The sequence below is a fragment of the Amphiura filiformis genome, chromosome 3, assembly GCF_039555335.1.
Source record: "Amphiura filiformis chromosome 3, Afil_fr2py, whole genome shotgun sequence".
In the NCBI taxonomy this organism is placed as follows: domain Eukaryota; kingdom Metazoa; phylum Echinodermata; class Ophiuroidea; order Amphilepidida; family Amphiuridae; genus Amphiura; species Amphiura filiformis.
In genome coordinates this window covers 53,672,134-53,691,534 of record NC_092630.1, presented here as the reverse complement: position 1 = coordinate 53,691,534, position 19,401 = coordinate 53,672,134, and the positions used below count along the sequence as shown (strand labels likewise).

Here is a 19,401-nt window from a genome sequence, read left to right as displayed (position 1 = left end):
ACAAACTGAGCAATAACAAATGATGAAATATTATGGTGAGTGGATAGAGGAATATCCTTTTGTTTACCTTTACAGTGCAAAGACAGTGTAAACACGAAAGTGGGATACCGATTGGCTAATTCAGTCCAATCATAACAACATGCCAGTAATCTGATTGGCTGATAATGCATCAAAGGATCGCAAAAGGAATACAAAGCCTTGCCTATATCACTCATTAACAAGACATAATATGTGTCGCTCAGAGCAAGAGAGAACCGTTCTGCTCTGGAAGCTAGTGTAGTTAGCCAATTTCTACTGATGACAGTCAATAAGACAATCAAAATAAATCAGTTATTATCAGCCTACCTGAGCCATTTCTGCTTGCTCTTGTAGATATTTCTTTGCACCTACAAGTAGCTGCTCCAATCCAAATAATCTGTCTCCAAGACCTTTGACCTCTTTCATGCTAGGGTTATTGACAGATTCTGTAAATGAAATAAAAGTATAAATATGTAAATATTATAAATTTGACCCAATTTAAGAGGACATCATGATTCAGCCAATATTGCTAGCTATAATCAATTTCTACTAAAATCCCAATGTTATTATTATGAATATTATTCGGTTTCAATAAAACCTTTGTTCCAGTAAGCTGCAGGAGTAATTGCCACAATATTTCACTAAATCATTTAAAATAAGAGTTTCAATACACTATATTCATTGCTATAAACCACAATAAATGTTCACATGAGCTGTAGCTTTTATCAGCAAATCACTGAACATTATCATAGAATGTGCTACAAGTATAACATGTAAAATTGTAGAGATATCACATAATCAATGCCGACAGTCAGCCAAAGTTTCAGTTTTCTGCAGGGTCATTGTGTACAAGAAGTGTACCTGCACCATACTGCTTGATCCATTGTTCACTGCATGTATCATAACAGGTATACTGATCATTCCCAGCATTTTAACAGATAAGCAAGTAAAAATTGTTGTGACAAGTTATTCTAACTCACCCATGGTTGTTGTCATATCGGCAGCTATAGTATCCAATACCTGCTGACTGAATTGATCTAATGCCTTGGAACATTGTAATGCCATCTGTTGCAGTGTACTACGCTGATCCTATTAAGTAATAAAAAACAATTTGAGATGCAGTAACCCTCCACACTCTAAATTCATTATGAATACTTGAGCTTCTTTGCATTGGGAGTAATCATAGGCGTAGATCCCGGGGGATGGGGGAATAAATCCCCCCAATATTTTGCCAGGGGGGATGGTCCATACAATCATCCCCCCAATGCCGACGCCTGTATGTGGGTTGCTGACCAAATTAACCTCATATTTGGCCATTTTAGCCCCAAAAGTGCACATTTTTCTGCACTTCGCACAAATTTATCCCAATTTTGCACCATATTTCATCAATTTCGCTTCAATATGGCAAAATTTTTCGCACACTTCACTCGCATTTGAACCATTATCTTATTCTGTTGCTAAAAGGTGCTTGATTCACTGTATACTTCAAGAAATTGTTTCCAACCCCATTCCCCCAATAAAAAAAGAAATCTACGCCAAGAAATCTATTGCAGAATATAATCCTCCACCCACCCCCCACACAAATCAGATTGGGTTAGGATTAGGGTTGGGGAAGGACTATATCCTGCAATTACACCTATTAGTCTTCTTTATAATACTCTCATATTTTTCCACCCATACAAGTGGTATATAATGTGATACACCTTTGCACAACACCAACTACTAACTTTTACCTAAAAATGCTGCTTCAACTTTACTAACTTTTAAACAAACACAATCATGATACATGAATCTATTTCTGAAACAAAAACAAGAAGGGAAAATGTAAATTTCACAGAGTAAAAGATTATATAATATTAGAATGAACATTTCCATTAAATGTACAGAGATCAAGTAAATTTTTTTAGTACTTTTGTGGTTTGTGCTTTGCGTCGAGCGTACACAAGCGTTAACACAAGTGATAAACAATTTTGCTGATTGGCTGATAAACGGTCATGACAACAAGACAGTTGACCCATTGGTCATTGGCACGTATATGGGGAGGATATCTCGCCTCTTCTATGTGACCAATCATCACCATCGCCTACCCGGATTGCAGAAGTATTAAAAAATCTACTTAGTTTACACCTGATATATTAAAGAGGATTTGTGTCTACTGAGACTTGCTAGAAATAAGAGAGAGCAAATTCTCTTACACTTCCTTCTTTAACATACTCTACTTGCAGTTTATACCCAGAGTATCCAAAAATATTTGATAATATTGAGGGGTCAAAGCCAAAAGGCCCTTATAAGTACAAAGACGACATGCAATGATACAGGCGTTTTTGTACTTGGGCTCATTTTCATTGATAATAGCTACTGTGGCTATAGCTTGATTATGGCTATACAATCATAAGGTGTTCTGTGTTGTAAGGATTACTTTGGTACCAAAATCTCATTTCGGCTGAAAATACACTTAGGGCCTTTTGGCTCTGACCCCTCAAAATAGATCAATGACTATAATATACCTGGCTACTAATCCATTTCATAAGAGTCATGCCACTGTCCAATGAATCATTCTCTGTCCCGTCACCATCTCCCATACACATCACACCTTCCCCCATCAGACAAGGAAGAAGTGGTGTCTTCTCAAGCAGCTGAAGGATGTCACTGAACTGTGTCAGTCGTTCTACTAGATCTGGACGTTCCTTCAGAAACTCTGTCATGTTTTGTTGAAACACTCTAGACCTCTGCTCAAAGGCACTGGAATATGAAATATATAGATTTAATTACTGCAAATATTAATATTGAACCTATGTAATAGTTACAAATCCATGCAGTGATGGTAAGTGGGATACCGGCCAAAATGGCAGACCCATGGATGACCAATGTCTATTCCGTGTGGTCTGGAATTTGTTATGATTTGTAAGGGTGGATACCCCAACCACAACAACCGGCATTTATAATGGCATATATAATTTATGTTATGAAACTAGGAATGTAAAATGTTTTTAAAAATGTGTCAGAGTAATGTTGATGGCTTGGAACACAAAAAGATCAACTGCATGTGCTGCTTGGTGCACAATTTTGTTTTCCAGTCAGCCTTAGCAGTTAGCCTTTTTGCGTTCCAAGCAGTTGATGTACCCCTGATAAATATTTTCTTCTTAAGTTCACAAGGTACACCAGGCAAGAATGGAGAATAAACTGATTTTCCCCTTTTGGGTTCTTTGCACCAAAGGGAAAGCAGGTGTTAAACTTTGAATGAATTGCAATATTTTGACCTTTTGAAATAGTCCACTTGTGTGAGTAAACACCCTGTAGCAACCTTATCTATACCTGTTATATATTGACTCTCACTTTGCTGTTGATTGATAATTCTGTCTACACACCTGAAATGATGCAATTTGTATGGTGACAGAATGAGTATGGCTATCATGATCAAATATGCCCTTTCATTACACCAAGAAACAAATGAACCAATCAATCATTTACTCAACACACATCTCATATTTTCTATTCACTGCAAAGAACCTGCATCAGGCTATTCCATTTAAAATCCACACTACCCCTGTGGAAGATTTTGGAAATACCTGTCACATAGGGAGTATGAATTTCAAATGGAATGAACACATTAGCAGCTCCATTTGTAACTAACCCTTCCTCAATGCAAGATTCAGGTTGAATCTTTCTTAGAGGGTGTATGAAATTCAAATGGAACTGCCTAATGTGCTTATTTCGTTTGAATTCATAGTCCCCCTGTGAAAGATATTTCCAAAATCTTCCACAGGGGTAGTGTGGATTTTAAATGGAATAGCCCATTATATCATAATGTACAAGCAAACCCCTGGTTATTTTGACACTCGTCTATCTACTAAAAGCAATAAGGGATATTGTGTTACATAGCATATCAATTTCAACATTAATAGCTTTTGGACTCATCTTCATATAATGACAATGGTCAGTTGCTCACAGCTACTATTCTGTTTGTTGCCCGTTTTATATAATTTATGCCTGAGACTAAAATTAGGTAAATTAGCAGGATGCTGAGCTTCACGCGAGCCCCCGCTAGGTGAGTAAATGGGAGTGATCACAAAAACGGGAAGAATCAATAAACAGGTGACATAATATTATGGCGATTTATGCCATACCGAATTGCTGTTTTACTGTTCCCCTCACCCCCTCCCCATACATGCCAAGATAAAGTGAGTTAAGAACAAGAAGAATAGAAAAGTTGAAAATAAGCATATAGCATGAAGGGTTAAAGTAGATTTAATTTTTTTAAATTTTAATGCAAATGAAAATCTTCCTATTTCCATGCGTACTCCTTAATTTCATCCTGTACCTTGCTATTTTATTTGTCTTTGTAATTCGATAACCTTACCCCATACCTTAACCATAACCCAGTAACCTTAACTCTTTCTCAGATTTAAGTATCAATGGTTGCAGTAATATCGATCAAATTGATAAATTTTATTGAAAGTGAAATTCAATAATTTAAAAAAACAAATGGATGAATTTCATCTCATCTTCTCACAGATTCCCTCTGAAGAGACTAAAACTGTCTGAAACAACACAGAGCCAAATATATTATATGTGACCAGATCTGGTCCAATAATTAATCAGCTAAAAAACTCAAGAAAATAGATATATTAAAGGTTCATAACTTGCAACCAAGTATTCAAGAGACCTAGGAATTCAACATCAGTAATACTGAACAAGTTGATAATGGTAGTAACTCAATTTTCAAAATGTTCATCTTTAGGCTGAATGGATCAAATTGGGTCACATATTAGAAAAGAATTTATAAGAAAATGGATCATAGAGATTTCAACAACAGTAAGCCTAGTTACTGAGCAAAATAGATATGGTGATAACTCAATTTTCCAACTTAGGTCTGAATGGTTCAGATCATGTCACATATAGAAAGTACATTACTGTCAAGGATATCAGGTATGTGTATGTACAGCCCATGGTCATGAATTAGTTTCTATTTTATATATTTCCTGAAAGAATGTTCATCCCTATGCTAAAGCTGCCAAGGCAATGTGTTTTATTTTTTATTTTTAAGTCTAAACAACATGTACTTACAATTATAAGCCTTTCAGTGCAGTTTTCTTATGATGAGGAAGTGGTTAATTATAAACATAGCCAACTACTTTTTTTGGGCTAATTGAATACATACCTTTGACTAGAATTACATTTTATGACATTTTCCAGTAGATATCAACAAAAAAGCTTATTCCCAAAATTTCAGTTGATTCTGAATTTGTGTTTCAGAGTTATGCATGATTATGTGTATTATACTACTCAATAAGCCAGTGTTGTAATTTTGTTCTGGTGTACCAGAACGTAATTCAAATTTGACGACATAATCTGCAAGATTTTTTTTGTACATAAACATTATGTAGCTACAGGTTTCCAGTGGTATAAAAATCTCAACGTTTTTTGAACAAAGTGGGGGATGAGGCTGTGGACCACTTAGATATGATTACCATAAAGATGGCATTAGCCACATGAAAAGGATCATAACAATGTCATGATAATATGCAGTCACATGTATAAGTTCTCTTTTTATAGATATGGTCGATGATGTCAAGAGATGTCAGCCTCAAATACAAGACAATGCAATGTCAACGACTCTTAAGCAGTCACATGCTATTTGTGTTGTTACATGATTGCAACTTGATATTAAGGATGCACACAGGATCACTGAAGTGTTACATGGCCAAAATTGAGTTTTCATCACTAATGTCATCTGCAAACCGTATTTTATCTTGTCATTAATAGATTTTTAAAAAATCTTAAAATTTGAACCATAAGAAAAGCTATTTTAAAGACCCTTTTTCATTAAAAATTCGTCAAAATGCAAAAGCAAATAAATCATTGTTTTCCATAATAGATCGCGTTCTCGAACGCTTGCGTACTGCGGCGTACAGCTAGCAAAGACACGCACACATGGTAAACTGGATGGGCGAGGTGATTGCTGATTGAGACGCTGGAGTCGCCAATCGCGATCACTACCGTATTTTATCGTATTGATCTCTTCCAAGGTAGGTAAAGCTTGCACCATTGCATTGCGAAACTGCGGGCCGACAAACCACCACTGTCCCCGTCCCAGAATCAGTAGGCCTACTCGATAAATTTCGCCAAAAAAGTGCTGATAAAGTGGTATAAATTATAGGTTTTTTTTATATGAATAGTGCATTTTTTGTTTGTTTTTATTTTGTTTTTCAAGTTTCATTCTGAACTTGAAAATATGAAATTTATCTGTAAGAAGTAGTTACCTGTAAGAAGCCCTGTAATGATGATGAATGATCTGGTAGATACGAAATTATAGAAAACGTAGGCCCTACCGGTAGGCCTATATTTGATATCTAAGGCCCTGAATAATGTTTCAAAGTGTTATTAAAACACGGATTTAAGATTCGTTTTCAAACGTTCGAAAATGTAAAAACGTTGACATTTCAATACATCATATCGACCATCTACATGATCTAGGCATAGGCCTACAACTCTATGTCAAAAATGTCGATATTTGAAATCGGCTTAGCAAGTACGCGTTTATGAAAGCATTTTCATGAATGTTTTAATGCTAAATAATAATTTCAAACGAGAAATATAATCGAAAACGCAAATTCGTGCTTTTTTCATAACCCATTTTAACTACATTTCCATATAGGCCTATTAGGTCTACCATATGCCGTGATTGCGATAAAAGCTTTTTGTTTTACAACACTTTTTGCGAATGTTTTGGCCGAATGCCTTTTTATTTGCAATGTTTGTCTGGCTTTCAACTTTCACGTTTATAATGTTTTCTGCATAGGCCTACTTTAAAAGGTAAACTGCTCTAAAGCATTTTTCGTGAATGTTTTCATGCAGTGTTTTAAAACGCTCTTTATAGCATGATGCCTATATATGGTAGGCCTACTGCATAAACCACAATCTAAATTAAAGCCATAAATGTTCCGTTTTCTACTTTTGAAATTCGGTTTTGTTAGGCTATGTCAATTTCCGTGTTTTTCAGTTTTCTTGTGACCTCTCCGTGTTTTGTCCGTTTAACATGTATTATATAGGCCTACTTTTTGTCCGTTTTACAAGAAGTTTATTCAAGACATATTACAACTTTTACTCCACTTTTTACACGTTTGTTTGATTGAAAACAACAACAGACACACTTTTTTTAATTTTTGTTGTTGTATTTTATTTACTTTTTATGCAGTACAAAATATTTTACAACTTTATTGTGGCTTTAGTCCTATAATAGGCCGATGACTTTTGTACGTGTTTGATATTCCGTAAAAAGTTAAAAATAAAATATGATAACAACAAACAATTACAATAACAAAAACGGAATATTGAGTAATGCGACACATCAGAATCTTTTAAAATTTTACTTGGGATTCCGTAGTGTAGGCCTAGCTATAACGGGCGTTAAATGCCTATCTTTGGCGCTGACGGGCCGCTGTGGTGCCTCTCAAGCACCAACTAAAAAGAAAAAGCAACGAGTAGTAACAACATCATGTTTGCGGTTCAGAAAAGGACAATGAACATAAAAATGCAATATTTGTCAACACCAAAAAAAAAAATAATAATAAAAGAAAGAAAATCACCAAAACGATAAATTAAAAACATTGCATTTTTAAAGCAAAATTATGAAAATTAGGACAAAACAGAAATCGCAATTATCATGATTATGTCTCAATTTATTCTTCATTTCATAAAACGTCCTGATTATCTGCTAAAATAATTGCTTGTCAGTTATTCTATGCTACTTTTAATGTTCTGATATCCGCAAATTTTAATACAGAGCATGATCTTTTTTTATACGGAACAGGACAAAATTGTGCTTAAATAATCATGGTTTCGTTCGCGGCAACACGACCATGCACTGTGCAACTTATTCGCGTAACCTGTCTGTCTGTCCTGCGCCCTGTCGCTCCTCCTCACACGCCGACGCTGACGCAGCGGCCTTGCCGGAAGCTCTGCTGCACCATGGAAACAAGACTGCAGTAAATAAAATGGCTACTGCCATGTGGATAAACATCTGCCGAATGTGCACGGATAATTTTGTCATATTGTATATTTTACCTTCTAAATCACCAACAAAATGCCAACCTGCTGCAGTTGGACGCCCCTTCTCATTTTCTAACTTGACCAAACGTCACAAGTCACCGGATTATATATTTATGGAATAATCTTCAAAAATGGACCTAAAATCCGCTGTATTTTTCAAAATCGCGATTTTCGGCAAGTTCACTTTTGACCACTTTTAACCATTTTTGGTCCGCCAAAGCGTCTAAATGAAGCATCACTGAGGTAAGTTTTTAAGTCAAACGTTTAGATATGGCCAAAATCTAGATAGTGTTTTTTCATTTTTTTAAATTAGGGCCTAGAACTTTTTTTATCACCCATGATTCAAAAATTTGAACATGGGTCACACGTTTTTACTGATTTTTTGCCTATAATTTAAAAACTAGGCAAAATTTCGAAAAAATAAAAAAACACTTTCTAGATTTATTTGTCTAAATTAATAAAATTCATGTTTTACAGTTTTTTGATTTTCAAATAATTTTTTTATGGCGGACCAAAAAGTTTTGGTGAAAAAAGCCGTTTTTTGGGATTTTCTCGAAAATCGTACTTTTTGACCCAAAACTGACATTTTAAATGGATTTATGAGCTCATTTCCGTTCAAAAAATGTATACTTTTATATACTTTACATAAATAGTTTTCGAGTTATGAGGTGAATAATAATGGATAATTAGTGATCCTGTGTGCCTCCTTAACTGACAAGGAAAGCTTCACTTGTGACCTCAGCCATTGGGCTATTCCATTTAAAATCCACACTACCCCTGTGGAAGATTTTTGAAATATCTTCCACAAGGGGAGTATGAATTTCAAATGGAATGAAAACATTAGCAGCTCCATTTGAAACTTGATTGAGGTTGAATCTTTCTAAGAGGGTGTATGAAATTCAAATAGAGCTGCCTGATGTGGTCATTCCATTTTAATTCATATTCCCCCTGTGGAAGATATTTCCAAAATCTTCCACGGGGGGAGTATGGATTTTAAATGGAATAAGCCATTACAATGATTTCATTATAACACACTCCTACCTTGTGATATCCTCCAGATTAGCTACAACTGCCATCCAGCCTTGCTGCTGCTGGTGTTGATCCAACACCAAAGCCTCACAGGACTTTAATTTCTCTTTAGCTAAATCATGAAATTGCTGCAAACAAAAGATACAAATAAAATTATCATATAAATAAATTATTATTCTTGAATTAGTCAAGGGACTGATATCATCAAAGGAAAATGCATTGTATTAAGAAACCGAAAAGTAAATTCTTTTGATCAACAGTGACTATTTACTGTTTCAACTACCATGTCACCTCATTAATTTCTTGGAAATTTGGATGTATTGTAATAGGTAAAAGGGTTTTATCTATTTTTTAAACACAATATATAAATTCTACTGAAGCATTATTAAATGCAACACACGCCCCTCTGATGAATATACTGTGCCTATATGCTACCCATGACAAACAATATGCATCAGGTGTCACTATAGCTGAAACAGAGATAAAATAACTAGAACATTGCACATTATATACCCGCTATCAGTGCATCTTCAGATCAATATTTCATATTGGGCCATATCTATTACTTGCATGTCTGTATTAGCTTAGTCCTGAAGCAGATGAATATTTTGATGAGCTCTCATGAATACTAGTAAAAACAATTTCAAGTGACAAATTCCATTGAAAATGAAAACTGCATAATAACAACACTACCAATTTGTTTGTGTGATAAAATGAGCAGGTTATATTTGAAACCATACCTGCTTGTTCAGCTTCCTGATGTTGCTATATACCTACTCATAACTTATTCACTGTAACATTAACAGGTGTAATAAGATAGCATGGCTCATACAATGGATTATGCTATCAGGCTAACATCACGTTTTCATCGTAATATATCTCATCTTCAATTAGTCATGTCCACTATGTACTTGATTCATGGACCATGGGTTATCTGTAATGATATGTGTTGAATAGTGCTAACACGGGCTTACTGTACATCACAGGTTTCATTGAATTCATTGAAATTCAACAAAAATGCAGCAATATTGATGGTAAGCATGTATTGCTCTGCTCTGCCTGACAGTTAATACATTATGTCTGACTGAGCAATAGCCCAAGGTATGGTGATGAACATGAATGAACTCCCAAAATGTAGCCACTAACTACTTATAATTGCAGAGATTTATCAGGTCTTTATCTACAAGGAAATGAAACTTTCATTGAACATAACAGTATTTTTGCATTAAGGCAAGTTGGTGGCATTAGCCATATTTCTAAGTTTTAGTCATTCAACTAAAAACTGTGTGCACTTCTTAATATTAATACATTAATCTCATAGGAAATGGGTCAAAGAAGCCAATAATCGCATTTATATTTCCACAGATCTTGCCGTTCTTGAGGAAACTTCAGTTAAAGGCTAATAATATATAAAAAACAAAAGTTTGGGTGTTCCCCTCCCTTAACAAGGCGGTTCTCGAACCACGAGTCTCGCCTGCTTTTGTGACCGCCTGCTTTTGTGACCGCCTGCTTTTGCGATAACTGTTGGTAGAGAGGTAAATGAATTTGGCGGTTATCGGCTGGGCACGATTATCTGGCTGATGGTAACTGTACTGTACCCACCAAGTTTCATGCCCATGCAACAGTTTTTACTAATATGACCTCAGATGACCCCAGGTGGCCCTGAAATGACCTAAAATTTTGGCTCTAAATGTTGACTGTACCCTCGTGCTAAGTTTCATGCCCATACAAGTTTTTACTAATTTGACCTCAGATGACCCCTGGTGGCCTCGAAATCACCTTCCAAAAATTTGGCTATAAATGTTGACTGTACCCATCAAGTTTCATGCCCATACGACAGTTTTTACTAATTTGACCTCAGTTGACCCCTGGTGACTCGAAATTACCTTCCAAATATTTGGTTTTAAATATTGACTGTACCCACCAAGTTTCATGCCCATACGACAGTTTTTACTAATTTGACCTCAGATGACCCCTGGTGACCCCAAAATGACCTTCCAAAAATTTGACTTTAAATGTTGACTGTGTACCCACTAAGTTTAATGCCCATCCGACAGTTTTACTAATTTGACCTCAGATGACCCCTGGTAACCTCAAAATGACCTTCCAAATATGTGGCTTTAAATGTTGACTGTACCCACCAAGTTTCATGCCCATTCGCTACTTGCACGGTTCCGCCATTATGCACTATGTGCGGGGAGAGCCTCGAACTGGCAGCATACATGAATGGGAATTGAACTAGTCATAACGTTCTGTGTAAGGTTACATAATTCTTCCTTTCATGTATGCTGCCAGTTCGAGGCTCTCCCCTCGCATATAGTGCATAATGGCGGAACGTGCAAGTAGCGAATACGACAGTTTTCACTAATTTGACCTCAGATGACCCCTGGTGACCCCAAAATGACCTTCCAAAATTTGGCTTTAAATGTTGACTGTACCCACCAAGTTTCATGCCCATACGACAGTTTTTACTAATTTGACCTCAGATGACCCCTGATGACCCCAAAATGAACTTCCAAAAATTTTGCTTGAAATGTTGACTGTACCCATCAAGTTTCATGCCCATACGACAGTTTTAATAACTTGACCTCAGATGACCCTGAGTGACCTCGGATGACCCGTAATGACCTTCCAAAAATTTGGCAAAACCAAACAACTATTTCATCAAAGTAATAAATCAAAACAGAAAGATGCTTCCTTTACGAGTTATCACTCATTGAAAGTGCTACTTTGCTATAGTTTACATGGAAAGCGACTATCTTAAAGTCGTCATATTTCGTTAATTACATGACCGATCAAGCTGTTATTTGGATATGTGATACACAGTTGAAAATTAATTATTAAAAGATTTGGTGACCTCAGTTGACCTTTGACTTGTATGTGACCTTTGACCTCACGAAATTGGATAAAGTATGTTGCGCTGAAAAATCAAATTTGGCAATACCAAAGAACTATTTCATCAAATAAATCAAAACAGAAAGATGCTTCCTTTACGAGTTATCACTCATTGAAAGTGCTACTTTGCTATACTTTACATGGAAAGCGACTATCTTTAAGTCATCATATTTCCTTAATTACATGACCGATCAAGCTGTTATTTGGATATGTGATGCACAGTTAAAAATTAATTATTAAAAGATTTGGTGACCTCAGTTGACCTTTGACCTTGTATGTGACCTTTGACCTCACGAAATTGGATAAAGTATGTTGCGCTGAAAAATCAAATTTGGCAATACCAAAGAACTATTTCATGAAATAAATCAAAACAGAAAGATGCTTCCTTTACGAGTTATCACTCATTGAAAGTGCTACTTTGCTATACTTTACATGGAAAGCGACTATCTTAAAGTCGTCATATTTCCTTAATTACATGATCGATCAAGCTGTTAGTTGGATATGTGATGCACAGTTGAAAATCAGTTATTAAAAGATTTGTTGACCTCAGTTGACTTTTGACCTTGTATGTGACCTTTGACCTCACGAAATTGGGTAAAGTATGTTGCGCTGAAAATCTAATCAGGTCGAGTACCACTGGCCACGCAACTCCCCACCAAGTTACGTCACTGTACCCCATACGGATCTCCAATCTGTTCATAAGGTATTTTGCTTATTACGCATATATTATGCAAATTAGGTACTTAATTACCATATTTTACGCTCAAAATCTAATCAGGTCAAGAACCTCTGGCCCCACTACTCCTCACCAAGTTACGTCACTGTACCCCATACGGATCTCCAGATAGCTGTTCACAAGGGTTTTTGCTTGATACGCATCAAATACGCATAAATTATCCAACTTAGGTACTTAATTACCATATTTTGCGCTGAAAATCAAATCGGGTTGAGATCCTCTGGTCATACTACCCCCTACCACGTTATGTTGACCGTACCCGCCAAGTTTCGTGCCCATACGACAGTTTGTAGTCATTTGACCTCAGATGACCCCTGGATGACCTCGGGTGACCTTGACGCACTAACCAATACAAACTTGTTCTGTCTGGGGTGAAGATGCACCCACCCACCAAGTTTGAAGAATGTGCGACCCCTAGTCTCCGAGAAAATAGGTTTTTGCATTTTATGCATAAATTATGCAAATTAGGTACTTAATTACCATATTTTGCGCTGAAAATCAAATCGGGTTGAGATCCTCTGGTCATACTACCCCCTACCACGTTTCATCATCATAGGGCTTATGGATCTTACGGATCCCCAGATACAGCTCCATAAGGCGGATTTCTTCAGATTTACAACCATATTTGTAGAATCGTTCCGCATAAATTATGCAAATTAACAACTAAATGCGCATACTTTTCGCCGAAAAACTAATCAGGTAATCAATCAGCAGGTGTGTATCATTCCTGTCACCAGGTTTCGTTACCATGCGCCCGACGGATCTTGAAATAGTCTGTCCACAAACTCCGCTATCAATTTGCGCTGATTTTTGCATAAATTATGCAAATTAGCTATGTTAATTTGCATATCGGTTACGGAGCAAACTTGGATACCCTTCCTCCCACCAAGTAGCGTCGCCGTAAGTCTTACGGTTCCCCAGATACAGCTCCGGACGGACACACATACATCCACCACACACACACCCCCATCCACACACACGGACGGACGGACAGACAGAAATAGTGATTACTAAGTCCCATCCTGAACAAAGTTCAGGCGAGACAAAAAGTCATGCACATGGCATGGAAATGGCCCCCCTTATATATCAAGCCTTAAGATATCCTAGATCTCTTATAGAATGCATTCCATTTCTCTTGTGTATCAGCTTAATTTGTCTCAATATTTGAGTGCAAACACTGCTAGGTCTTGCTCTCCTCTGACCCGCCTTAAATGTAAAGAAACTGTATGGCATACCAGTGCTAGTTGCGTTCTGGAGACCACGGCACTGTAGCTGTGTGGTAGATTCTTGAGGCCTTCTACTTGGAACTTGAGGTTCTCTTCTTTACCTTGTGATATACTACTAGTGATAGGTGGGGTGGCTGACTCTATGGTACCTTTACTGAATAAGAAAATGGGATTGGTATCCTGTGAAATATCAAAACAAAATGAATATGCTGGGTTATTATAGGGGGAAAATGATTCTAGAATATATATTAAGCTACATCTAATTAAACAAGGTTGAAAGCAAGTCCCCCCAAACAAACAAAATAATAAACAAACAAAAACAAGAACACTCAGCAAACAAAATGAAAATACTTGAAGAAAGAAATTTATACACAAAATTAAAATATATTATTTGCTAATTTGTACAAATTGAGTTTTGAAACCAACAAAACTACTAAATTCCACAACAGAATGGAGAAATTAGATTGGTACAGGAAGTTTATTACTCATATCTAGGTGCAACCTTCACATACATATTTTCCACTAATTGAATGGTGAATGGTGAATGTATTTGATAACCAGGATTTCATTCTCTGCTCTCTCTTTCTTCCGCTCTACACACATTTCTCTCATAAACTTATTACACAATGATTTGATTTCTGCTTTAAAGCAAATTCTATTCAGCTGAAATGTTATCAAATGTTGACTTAATCATTTTATGTACAATTTAGTCTGTGTCACAGACCATACAACTGTATCAAAATTATATACAACCTTGGCACTTGCTTTTACAAACCAAACAATCGCAAAAGTCTTTGTCAAAGACTATTCCATCAATAGTAAAAGCAAGCATCTACATGTACCCAATGTTGGAATTAAGTATTTTTTCACATACTTCAATGTGTAAGTCTATGGCATAAAAATACTACTCAACTCCAAAATTGTGTAGCAAATTGATGAAATTGAGTAGCATTTTCCTACGCGATAGCAGCTTTTTCCAACGTTGTACATACCACATACAATTTGATAGGCTGGCCTTTTCAACCAAGATACTTCTATATGACAGTGAAACAATCTCAATATATTTCTGAACCACTGTTTTGCTTCAGCATTATACACATACAATGTACATTAGCTATTGCTGAGGGGAAGGGGCATGTGACATTAATAAGGGGGTATCATCCATGAACATGGACTTTCAAAAAGTACCCTAAACACTTAAGTTACAAGCATTGAACTGAAAAAGGTACCCCTAAGTATGACAAGTGTCATTTCAATTTACCCTAAACAAGTACTGGCATTTAATATCTCACTCCCAAATTCAAGTAAATCAGCCATTTTCTTTGACTCTAAATTTAAACTCTGCATTATATATACCTGGAGCACTTAGGTCAGAGAGTTTCATACAACTTTTTCCACAAAGAACCCTAAACCCTAAGTACCATATGACCCATTCCATGTCAACTCCAGGGATGTGCACCGCAGCACCTCTTCAATTTTTTTTCTTTTTCTGTGTGGTGGTAGATATTGATGAGAAAGTAAAATCCCGAAAATTTGAGCTTCATACTCCATTTCGTTTTCCCGTGGCATCAATTTGAAATTTAGGGGGGTCAGCGTAAAAAATGTGTTGCAACACGAAAGACGATGTTTGGAGGTCCATAAATGTATAAAGGGAACCATTTACAACTTTGAAAAGTATGTATCCTGGGGTACTTATTTGTGTATAATTCAAATCTGGCATCAGAAAACTTGTAACTCCTTTACTTTAAAAGATATAGGGCCCTCAAAATGCAACTTCGTCCATCCAGGACCAACTTTGGGGGTCAGAACTCCAAAAGTAAAAATAATTTTTTTTTTTTTTAAAGTTTTTTATTTTTTCGGTTTTGTAGTATCCCTGGACCTAGACCTAAATGCCAGGATCATTCATGGTTGACCTAAAAAAATTTAAAAAATTTTTTTTTTTTTTTTGAATTTGGTACCGGGAGGGTATTTCCTACCGGGTAATGTAATCTCGGCGGGTACCGTTTACCCGGCCGAAAATGCCAGCCTTACCCAGAGGTCAATGAATAGTGACCCTCCCCTACCCCACCCACCCCACCTGGGCTACTACTGGACAATCATGCCACACCTTATGATTGTCCATTGTTCATGATTTGCATGATTGTGTTATAATATTTATGCACAGATTGCACACTATGATTTTACCACAGACCCTAGAAGTTCTAGGGTCTGTGATTTTACTGTGTAAACACTACTATTCCACAAATTAAGTAGATCATGTCAAAATCACATTTTATGCAACTAAGCAAGAATCCATGTGCCAGCAGATATATGTGTGTTCTGTCTACATGTATGTTTTCGTAGCATTACAATATGGATACATACTGATCTGATCGCTTAAAAATATATCATTTTTGCTTCCAACATGGCACATTATTATTCCAACATATCTCTAAGCAGATTCAAGATACAGAGCTAGGGAGGGAGTACAAAATAATTGAGTTTCACAAATGCTAGCCCATAACCATACCAAGATAAATTGAATTGTATTCATTTTCACTGTCTGTTTAAATTTGATTTCCTTGCATCAGTTTGCAACATCAGTTTTTATGTCTCCGCGCAAATGTCCCTCGGGTTTTATTTACCGAGTCTATCCGCCAACAGCTGTCTTAAAATCTGAATACCACATCACAAAATTGCTTTATAGCTACTGTAATGTATTTGTTGTGCTATTTTAGGAAAAATAACATGATTACAATGTAATTGTTATTGCATATCTACAATTTATCACTAAAAGGATAATAATATCAGGTATATGGTAATATTGCATTTCAATATGCACCGTTTCAGTGGTAAATTATGATATAAGAACGAAATAATACAGAAGATAAGAAATCTCTTATGTGAGTTGACTTCATTCTAGCCTAAGTAAACAATCTGAAATTTGCACACTTGATTTCTTGATGTCCGTCTATATGTACACAAAACTCAAGAGAAGGATATGTTCAGAGCCGGCAAGGCCTCTATATTTTTTCTTTTAAAGGTACATCTGTTCTTTTCAACACCATGAAAGTAAATTGAAGAACAGAAACAAACTGTCAGAAAGGGTAATGGTAATTGCAATATATGACGCCGATGCCGATGGTGATGATGGCATAATGACGACAACGATCATGGTATGATGATGATGATGATGACCATGATGAAGATGATGCTGTTGCTGCTGCTGCTGCTGATGATGATGATAATGGCATGATAATGATGATTTAATGATGATGAATTGATGGGATGATGATGAATCGATGGGATGATGATGATGATGATGATGACAACAACAACGATGATCATGGCATGATGATGATGATGATCTGTTGCTGATGATGACGATGATAATGATGATGAATTGATGGGATGATAACAACGACGATGAAGATAACCACGGTGATGATATAAAGATCTTGAAAGTTGTTTGTTCTGCATCACCATACCTGAATTGAATCTAAACGAAGATATGAAATATCAAATTTATAGGGAAAAAATACTTTAAACACCAATAATGTATGTCAGTTAACTATTCTGATATATATATCCATGAATGTCATTCAGAATCTTACACATATATTGAAGCTCTTTCAAATTAAGTTTTTCATATTTTTCCAATATGTTAGTAAAAAAGATTTTATCGCACCTAGGTTTCCTGACTGCGTATTACCACTGCAGTCAGTAGGAACTGTTTATTGCTTTATTTCCACACAAGAACACATGCCAGTGATAGTTAGCTAAGTGCAACCTGACAAGACTCAACTTGTACTTAGACTTTCAACTACGTCAAAGTAGTGAAAATTCTGCAGTTTAAATGAAGGTTTAAAATCTGTATGCACTGCTTAAATGACCTTAGGGAAAAAATGGAAGTATTTTCCACCTAAAAACCAGCCTTTTTTTTTTAAAGGTCACTTGATTAGTTCTAAATTGACTTTTAGAGCCTAAATACTAGAAAAATTTTTTGTCTACTGTAAATTATGCTGGAATTGAATAAAAAGGATGGGGAGAATCCCTTCTGCCTTTGTGGTGAAAAGTTAACCCCCTGAGCACTACCTGCCGATCTAACATTGCCTGTGATTGGTCAATAACATGATATCTTTCATTTTGCAAATAATTCCCCCCCCCTTTTTTTGCGTGGTGAAATTATTCTAACAATGCTGCTGATTGGTCCAATTGATAATGAAAACTCCTTTTTGACCAATAGGCAGGTAGTTCTCATGGGGTTAAACAAAATTCCTCTGCTTGACAGACATCATTTTCAGGATGAATTAGGTTCACCCTCAAAATGTCACCACCTGTTTGTCAACCTAATATTGATTGCTCAGTGCCAGAAGTGGATAAGTGCAATAGCTGCCCTCTGAACATTTGACAATTTACGCACAGTATATATTGAATCTACACAAGGCAGTTACACATGGCAGCTATTGCACTTACCCACTTCTGGTACTGAGCAGTTGATATGCGAAAAGGTTATTTTAATACATTCAAATGTCTCCATTACAGAGTATTCAGCTCCACATACTCAAAGAGTTGTGTTAGGAGCTGTGCAATAATTATGAGCCCTGGAGGAAGGTAAAAAGGGGAGGATGGGGGGGGGGGGGGGGCAAGATTTGTTTGGCAACCCATGAGGGAAGGGGCAATTTTTGGCACAAGGCACCTTTTAAATAACATGCTCTAAAAAGACTTAGGAAAGACTTAGTGCAGAATAAGGGTGGGCAAAATAAATGCCACATTTTAAATGTGTCATGATATATTACTCAGCGCAGAAGAGCAACGCGATTCATTTCTGATTAAAGCTTGATGATGAATTTCCAAGAATTTACTGTGTGCATTCAATTATGTCATCCTGGTAAATTCCCACAGGGTTGTCTCTATAGTAAACATTCAAATATAGTCACCATATAGTTTCTGCTACTTATGATGATTGTGAATCCATGTCTAGGATAAAACATCAGAAAAAATTATTATGGTCATCCAATGCTGCATAAAGACCAATGTTTCTTAATTTGAAGTCAGCGAACCCCAGTGTACATGTAAAAATTTACTTCACTATAAATTCCCCTGTAAGCATGGTAAGAGACAGGAGATACTTGCTATTCTCAACAACTTGCAGGTCAACACAAAAAGGCAATTTGATCAATATGGTTCAGGTACAACCCCTATAGCAGTAACTGATATTGTGTAATGAAAGTGCTATAAATATAAGTGATCGGTGTGTTTTTAAGTGACACAACGAACAAATTGGGTGGTGCTAATAGACGCAAGTTACAAAATATGGAAGATGTTGTCATTTTCAAATGAAAATTTCACAAAACGTCTTTGAAAGTGTATATTAATAGCACGGCTCAAATCTGTGATATATTGTAATTGTACAGCAATTTTTGTAACAGATTTTTTATCTCCTATTGTTGGTTCCTGATACAT

General features: G+C 36.2%; 1 protein-coding gene across 1 annotated transcript in view; it reads right to left on the bottom strand.

Annotated features, from left to right (window-relative positions):
- LOC140148728 (RB1-inducible coiled-coil protein 1-like) overlaps positions 1-19,401 on the bottom strand; it is a 65,076-nt gene that overhangs the window by 14,433 nt on the left and 31,242 nt on the right. Inside the window, exons 4-8 of the mRNA XM_072170776.1 lie at positions 13,966-14,136; positions 9,112-9,227; positions 2,526-2,760; positions 999-1,107; positions 346-464 (exon numbers count right to left, since the gene is read on the bottom strand). Of these exons, the coding sequence (XP_072026877.1) occupies positions 346-464; positions 999-1,107; positions 2,526-2,760; positions 9,112-9,227; positions 13,966-14,136 (750 nt within the window). The remainder of the gene's footprint in view (positions 1-345; positions 465-998; positions 1,108-2,525; positions 2,761-9,111; positions 9,228-13,965; positions 14,137-19,401) is intronic.